The sequence below is a fragment of the Geospiza fortis genome, unplaced genomic scaffold (genome assembly GCF_000277835.1).
Source record: "Geospiza fortis unplaced genomic scaffold, GeoFor_1.0 scaffold27, whole genome shotgun sequence".
Taxonomy (NCBI): Eukaryota; Metazoa; Chordata; class Aves; order Passeriformes; family Thraupidae; genus Geospiza; species Geospiza fortis.
The window spans coordinates 700,728-708,412 of NW_005054329.1; the positions used below are offsets into that span (position 1 = coordinate 700,728).

The 7,685-nt window shown below is 43.7% G+C and overlaps 1 protein-coding gene across 3 annotated transcripts in view; it reads left to right on the forward strand.

The window, feature by feature from the left end:
* The window catches only part of MAPKAP1 (MAPK associated protein 1), a 79,134-nt gene that overhangs the window by 24,697 nt on the left and 46,752 nt on the right, over window positions 1-7,685 (forward strand). For 2 of the 3 annotated variants that reach the window (XM_005421229.3, XM_005421230.2), the window contains exon 6: window positions 5,904-6,076. In XM_005421229.3, the coding sequence (XP_005421286.1) occupies window positions 5,904-6,076 (173 nt within the window). The remainder of the gene's footprint in view (window positions 1-5,903; window positions 6,077-7,685) is intronic. The other variant, XM_031057333.1, reaches the window with a different exon arrangement.

Below are 7,685 nucleotides of genomic sequence, written 5' to 3' on the forward strand. Positions count from 1 at the left end.
CTGGCTATTTATTTAATTAATCACCGGCACAAAGCTATAAAACCCATATTTTAAAAATCCCTGTTAGTTTGCCATGTGGTTAATAGATTGTGGCACATTAAAAAGTGACACGGTGATGTATTAAAAATGTTCCACCTAAGGTTGGCTGATGTCCTCGAGGAACTTGAGCTGTCTGCTTTGTGCAGCAGAAGCAGAGGATTAGAGGCTGATCTGTTCAAGGATTGAATATTTCTGAAAACATTTATCTTTTTTGGAGCATCTGTTCATTAAAATAGATCGTGGCACGTTCCTTAACACACAAATAATGTTTATGGTGCAGTTTTAATTATAAGTTTTGGTTGCATTTTGTTATTACAAAGAATAACTCTATTCCTCAGTATTAAATTGTAATGTTTATTACTAAGTAAAATATGTATAATTCTTCTAAAGAGGCTGTTTCTTCTCTTCACTAGAAGGAACTCGAGGATGGTTTGGGGTAATGAATGCATTTCTGCTGCAGCTGGAGCAACAACACTTGGATCAATGTGTTTCTATCCCTCACCAGAGCTGTGGGAGCTGAGCAGCCCAGGGCTGCAGGGCAGGCAGAGCTGGTGCCACACAGCTGGTGGGACATCCCACCCTCCGTGTGGCTTGGGCACATGGAGAGGGAGCCTGTATGGGGCAAAATGCCACCGGAGTGTGGCAGGGGAGGGATGGACAGGGCCATTTGTCCTAAATCTGACACCTACATGGACAGAAACACAGCCTGGGCTGTAACAGGAGTGGACCTGGGGCTTCTCCCTCCCTCCACATAGCATTTGTCAGAAAAAAAGCAGTATTAAGAATTCATATTAATAGCACTGCAAGTAAACCAGATTTTAATTCATAGAGAGTAGTACAAATGAATGTGTGTTACTATAATTGAAACGTGCTGTTACCAGCACTATGTGTCTTATTCTTTGCTCAGGACTTACATAATTTTATTAATTGTGGGAGTGCATGCCAAGCAAGAGCAGGCAGTGATCTGGGTGCTGGGCTGTGTGGTTATTTCTGTGAATCTGGTTCTGAGTGTGAGGACGTGTTCGGGTGGAAGCGTGGAAGGAACCTGTCCAGCTCGGAGGTGATGTCTCTCAGCTGTGTGTTGTATAATTAACTGGTACATGAGGAGGGGGCTGGAATAAAACATGAGCATGGTAATGCAGCCTGGAGCTGGGGTTGTAGTGATCATTGCCATGCAGGGGACGCCTTGCTCAGAGCTGCTGCTGCCTCTGCAGCCTGCACAACATCTGGACCTTTAATTGACAAATCGCCTGGTGCTCTGCAGAGCAGGCATGCTAACTGAAGTCAACAATTTAGAATAAAAAATAATAGTGTGTTATTTACCTTGCAGTTAAATATTCATACTTTGTTATGCTTTGGATAACAGGAAATTACTGGGTTAAATTTTTATGAATAGTGACAGTGTGAATAAGATAAATTAAGTATTTAATGATGTTAATGGAGTTTTACATCGTGATCTGCTAACTCTGCAGCACAAGCTGGGGTGATGCAAAGCAGAATCCTCTCCTCAGAAGGGAACAGCTTTGGGGCTTCACTGGGGAGCTGCAGGGCTGGCAGTGTGCTGGGGCTGCACCCCAGCCTCTCTGGGGTGTCCTCCACCTGTGGTTTGGGAATTACAGGAGGAACTAAGTGCCCAAAGTGATGAAAAACCCCAGTGCTGGTGTAACCACCTGATGAAACAAACACCATTCCAGTCTTGCAATGGTAGGGAACAGTGTGGTAGGCTGGAGAAGGAAAGAAAAAAGAAAAATATGGTCCCTTATATTGCCATAAACATCTGTGCTCTGATCTGTTAGAAATTTCTGTGTGTTGTAAATACTGGGTTATTATATTTCCACTTTTCCCCTTCAAGTATTTTCTGTGTGTCAATTAAATACACAAGCGAGTAAGTTATGTTGTGGAGGTGATTGCTGGGTCACAGAGTGTAGTCAACACCCTGTCACCCAAACCAAAAAACATTGAACTGAGTTTAAAAGTGAGAAGACATTTTGCATTTGGGAATGGAAAGGCATTTGTTTCCATTTTGTGCAGTGTTTAGTGTTGTTTGCTGGGAGGTGAGTCAATGACTTGAATTAATTATAATTACTGAAGAGACATATACTGATTGAGCAAATAAAGTAGTAAGCTCATTCGTGCCAAGGCCATCTAATTAAATGCTAACTTTGGGTAAGCTAGATGTGCATGAAAGATTAATTTTAAGAGGTTTTTATGACTCCCACTAAATAATGATTCAGTAAAATCTTTGCATTATATCATTAGAACATCTAATCTTAAAGTGATATAACATTTAGTCACAGAACTCCATTGTGCAGGAAGAGGCAGTAAATTGTCAGTGTTGAAAATCAATCATTTTTCTCTTGGAAATGTTTATGGACTTTGTTTTAATTTTGTGCCTGGTGTGCAGTGAAGCAGAGCAGGAGTGAGGAGGACGCGCTGTGCCTGACTGTGCCCCCAGCTCCTGTCCTGCAGGTGCCCCAGGACCTGTCAGGGGTGAGCTGTGGCCGGGGGGAGCTGTCCCCAGTGCCTGGCTCAGGTGCAGTGTCAGTGACCTACTGGGGCTACTCTTACCTGCTGCTGGAGGGAGGGGTGCATTCCCTCATGGACTTCGATTAAAATTTGATTTTAAATCTTAGAAAGACATCTGATGTTGGAAGGACTGATAAATTTTAGATTTTTTTTTTTTTAATTTGACGTACTGTAGGAGAGCACCAGGGAGCCTTAAAAGAGTCCATCAATAAAAATACTAGGAAATTTTTCTATGATTTATTGTACATTTTCAGTGTATCCAGTTACTCCTCACTTTCTTAAAGGATTGGTGGGATATAACATTTCTAACAATAAAAGCTTAATGGAATCAGATTTGTGATTTCCTAGAAAATTAACGAGATATTTTGTCAATTTTATTCCAGACTTCATTTGTCAGAATATACAGTGTCCAGTGACAAGCTAAAAGAATTTTTTGACAAATTAACTGTGCCACAGGTGACAGATCAGGAAAATGTTAATTTAACAGCCCCTTTATGCTTCCCAGATTTATTGGAGGCTATTAAGGAAACTCCAAATGGTAAGGCCCCTGGCCCTGAATAGATTTTCCATTGAATTTTATACAGGATCTATTAATAAAGTTTGATGCTGCCTCTTTGAATATCAGTAATTGTCCTTTATCTTCTGGGTTTCCTCAGCATTTCCACTTGGAGTACAGTTTTTAGTTGGGAGCCAGAAATAATTGTGGTTCCAGGAATGGCTGTGGTTCCGAGTGATTCCTCCTGGAGAGGAGGCTGCAGGTCCCTGCAGAGCCCAGGAGCTGGCGCTGGGCTGGCCCTGAGCCCTGGCCTTGGGTGGTGCCTCTGTCCCTGTGTGCCTCTGTCCCTGTACCACCACAGCCAGTGGGCTCTCAGCAGGTCAGTAATTGAGCTCTCAGGGCCTTCTGCACAATTAACACTCTGCAGGATGGGCTGAGGCTATGGATTCCCTCACACAGGGACCTGATGGCTTGCATTTATAGTGTGGTTCTGAACCAATACCACCAATTTGCCATAAACACAGTGGAGGTTTCCTCCAGACCCCCTTGGCGTGGGACTGAGCCCTGACCAAGGGTTTGTACAAACATTTCCTACCCAGTGTGACAATGGGTGCTCTCTTTACTGCTAGAAAATCTAATTGGCTTCAGGTTTCAGCCTCTCTAGTACCTCAGCTTTGCAGACCTTCAATTAATAGAACTAATTCTCTGGCTTTTTTAAAGATCTTGAGTATAACAGCAGTGCTTTGAGCTGCTTCCCAGTCCTGCTGTTGTTGGGATTGCTCCCCTTGCTCACAGAGCAGTTGGAATCCTCATAGGTGTGTGAGTTTTACCTGGTTTAAGTCATTTTGGTGCTCACATTGAGTGTTCGTGAGCAGGAGAACAGGATAGCTGTGGTGGAGATAGTAACAATAGTAAAGATAGCTGGAGGAGGCAGAGGAGATTTAGAGATGGGGAGGACTGAGGAAGGTTTGGTAAAATCCAGCAAGCTCCAAGTCAGGGTGTGGGGCAAGGCAGAGCCATGCAGGGAGAGGAGCCCAGGAGTGTGAGTGCCAGGTTTGGGACAGCAGGAGCCAGGGTCCCTGGCCAGGGTGATTTTGTTAATTCCTGGGTTTGGGCTGTGAGCTCACACTGTTCCTGCAGTGGCTGATGGACAGGCTGGTCTCTCTGGTTGTCAGTCCCAGCTCCTGGCTCGTTTGTCCCTTCCTGGCTGGGCGTATCAATTGTAACCTTGGCATTGACTCCACATCTGGGTGTCCATTTTTCTCGGGTTTTCCATTATCAGGACCCAGCATTACTTACAATTCTGCCTTCCTTGGATTTATATGTGTAACTGGCGTGGTGTGCCAAGGAGTGCCATTAATTTCCTGGTGGCTGCTGTTTGCTCCTTCTCTTGCCAAGGCAGCCTCAGCTCGGGGGGTCTCTGGGCAGGACCAAGGTCACCAGCACCCTCAGCCTCCCTGCCCCGGGTGTGTGCACCTGGGCACACAGCTGAGCTCTTACCCAGCACCACCTCGTTTCCCTTTCAAAATAAGTCCTGGAAGTAGAAAAGCAGGAGAGATGGAGAGACAGAAGCCCACCCTGGTGCTTTTTAGCAGCTCTGTTGTGTTCATGACCTCGGGGGGTTAAGGGTGGTGTCCCAGAGGGTCCCGGGCGCATGAGCTCAACCAAAGCTTGTTCAGGTTTATCCAAACAAAGTGAAGGAATGTCCCATGTTCTGTTGCAATCCTAACCTTTCCTTTAAATTAGCCAAACCGGTTTCTTCTTACCCTAAAAATATGGGAAGAGGAGGTATCTGTTGTATAAAAATGCTTTCTTAAAAAATAAATGTATTATGTTGGGATGGATTTAAATAATACTTTTAGCTATGCCAGTATGAATAACTTTAATCTTTAAATTCCTATTACTTCTCTAATTTATAATCACACCGAAGGATCAAATGGTTTTTAACAATATATTGAAATTAGCACATGGCATTTAACTCCCTGTTTTATGCTCTCATTATAGATTTATAGCATTGAATCCTTTTATTCTGTTACTTAGAATTCCAAGTGATTAATTCAAAAAGCCCTTTCTCTTCTCAAGGCCCTTGTAGTATGGAGAGAGATGGAGATACAGAGTTACTTGGAGTGCTTTGGAGGAGGGGGTCAGGATGTGCAATTTTGATTTGTTTAGAAGATTTCTGGGTGAAAGCTGCAGTCCTACCTGCAGTGGATTAAACATTCTTGTAATGCAAATGTCATAGATCTGTGTTGCTGTGTGCTTTATGGTTTATTTAATTGTCAGGGCACCAAATGGATTCTTTTCATCCAGCAAGTTCCAGTAAACCCCAATATTAGTTGATTCTTCTTGGTGTCCTCAAAGAGAGCACATCAGTGGCTCAGCTGTGTGTGTGGTTTTGTTCTGCTCTTGGCAAGCCAGGGCCAAGCCTTGGGGAGTGGGTGTCTGTGCTCCCTCTGAGAGCTCCTCAGGTGGTGGGGAAGAACTGCAGAAGAGAGCAGAAATGCAGAAACAATTTGGAAGTCTTAGGCTGGTTTGTTGGGTCCCTCTTCCTCCCCATCCCACGCATAATTCCACTTTTTTTGATTCTGCAGGAACATGGGATCCTGCAGCAAAGCTCAGGCTCTTTATGGAAATCTGTGAAATCATGTCCAGAAATTTCATGTCCGTTTTACAGATAAACAGCAGGGAAATAATTGGAATTTAAATGTTTAATCTCCTTCCAATTTTAAGCCATAGCAGCATATTTTAGTTTGCCTGCTGAGCCGAATTCCGTCCGCCCAGATTTTGTATAAACCCTGTGACACTTTTTGATACATCCTGATGAAATGTGTTTCCTCACCAGGGCCACGTTGGTACAACGGCAACCAAAAAAATCGATGTCTACCTCCCGCTGCACACGAGCCAGGACAAGCTGCAGCCCATGACCGTGGTGACCATCGCCAACGCCAAGGTGCACGACCTGATCGGGCTCATCTGCTGGCAATATACAAGTGAGGGACGGGAACCCAAGCTGAAGTAATGCTCTTTCTTTACTACCTCCTGACCTCTCCATTTCTCCTCTGCAGCCTTTTTGCATACTGAAACGGATTTCTGTGTCAATGTTTGGAAATATAAACCCTAGCACCTTCACGTTTATCAGTATTTCCCTCCGAGCAGCACACATGCACCTCCAGCCATTTCTCTTTCAATTAACTGCTGTGTGCTGAGAAATGATCAACAGGAAGGCTTGGACCTGTAAATGAATCATCATTTCAAAACTATGTAAAAATAATGCAAACTTTATCTCTTCTGGTGTCACAGAGGCATTTGTTATTTCATGTCCCATCTATTTTTTGCTAGTGTCCTTAATGGCTGAGATCACAAGATGTCAGATAAAGTCCAGAACAGCTCTAAGTCCCTTTGCTCTGCTGGAGCACTGGTGGTGGTTAGTAAGAGCTATTCCTTTTTCCTGACAGATGACAGGAGATGCATAGAAAGGTTCTTCAGAACAGCTCACCTGAGCAGCTTTCATTTTAGAACAGCTGTGTAAAATACTTGTGGTTTTGCTGGGCCATAGAACGTAAAACAAGGACTTAAAGTAGTTTATTGCAGAGTTGTCAGTAACAGTTACTGGCAGGGATGTCCCTGGTGCAAAGGAAGTTGATCGTTTTGTTTGGGTATTTTCTATATGAGCCAAATTTCACTTTTTTATTGTTCCTGGAATATTGAATGAATGGGGTGGGGGTTTTTTGATCCTGAATTTCGCACCTCACTCTTTCAGCATTTTTCAGGAGCCCTGGAGGGCTCAGCAGCCTTAGCTGCTGCTGTAGCACAGCTGTGGGGGGAATGGGAGGGAGGGCACTTGGGCTCCCTTGTTTGGATTTGCTGATGTCTGTTCCACAGACAGGGCATGCAGGAAAGCAGCCCCTCTTGAAAACACTTCCATGGATGTTCTTTCTTTGGATATGGATTTTTCCTTAGCTCTTCTCAGCAGACATGTGAAATGTTTCTGGGGTTTAACACTTGGGTTTGATTTGTCCTTTTTTATATTCTGGAGAAGAAATATAAAATTATTCACAGATGGTGCCATTTCATTTGCTGTTATTAATTTCTGTTCATTATATCACAAGTTCAGAGAAGTGTCCTTTGTGTATGATTAGGCTATTTTTTAATGAGTAAGGCACCACTGATGTCAGTCTTTGGGCACACACATATTTTTCAGGAGCACAGCAGAGCTCAAATGGAACAGCACCCATGAGTGGAGTGTTCCATGAACCATCACTGCCCACAGCAAAAGGCAACAGTGGGAAGAAATGAATTTCACTGTCTGCCTTGAAGGATAAGATGTTATGATGTGTCAAAAAGTGCTCACGAGCAAGGAGGCTGTCCAATGTAATCAAATCTCACGCAGAGAGAATAAAATAAATAATGGAGGCGTGAGTTCCCAAGAGCACAGGCAGACACAGCAGCAGCAGCTGAGAATCTGGGGACAAAGGCTCAGGCTGAGGGCCAGAGCCTCGAGTTTCCAAGTTTCTTTTCTTGTAGGTCCTTAATTATTTCTCATCATCATTTTTTTAGCATTGCTGACTGCCAGTCCTGAGCAAGGATTGATTTAGCTGTAACTAATTCTCATATTTCCCAGAAA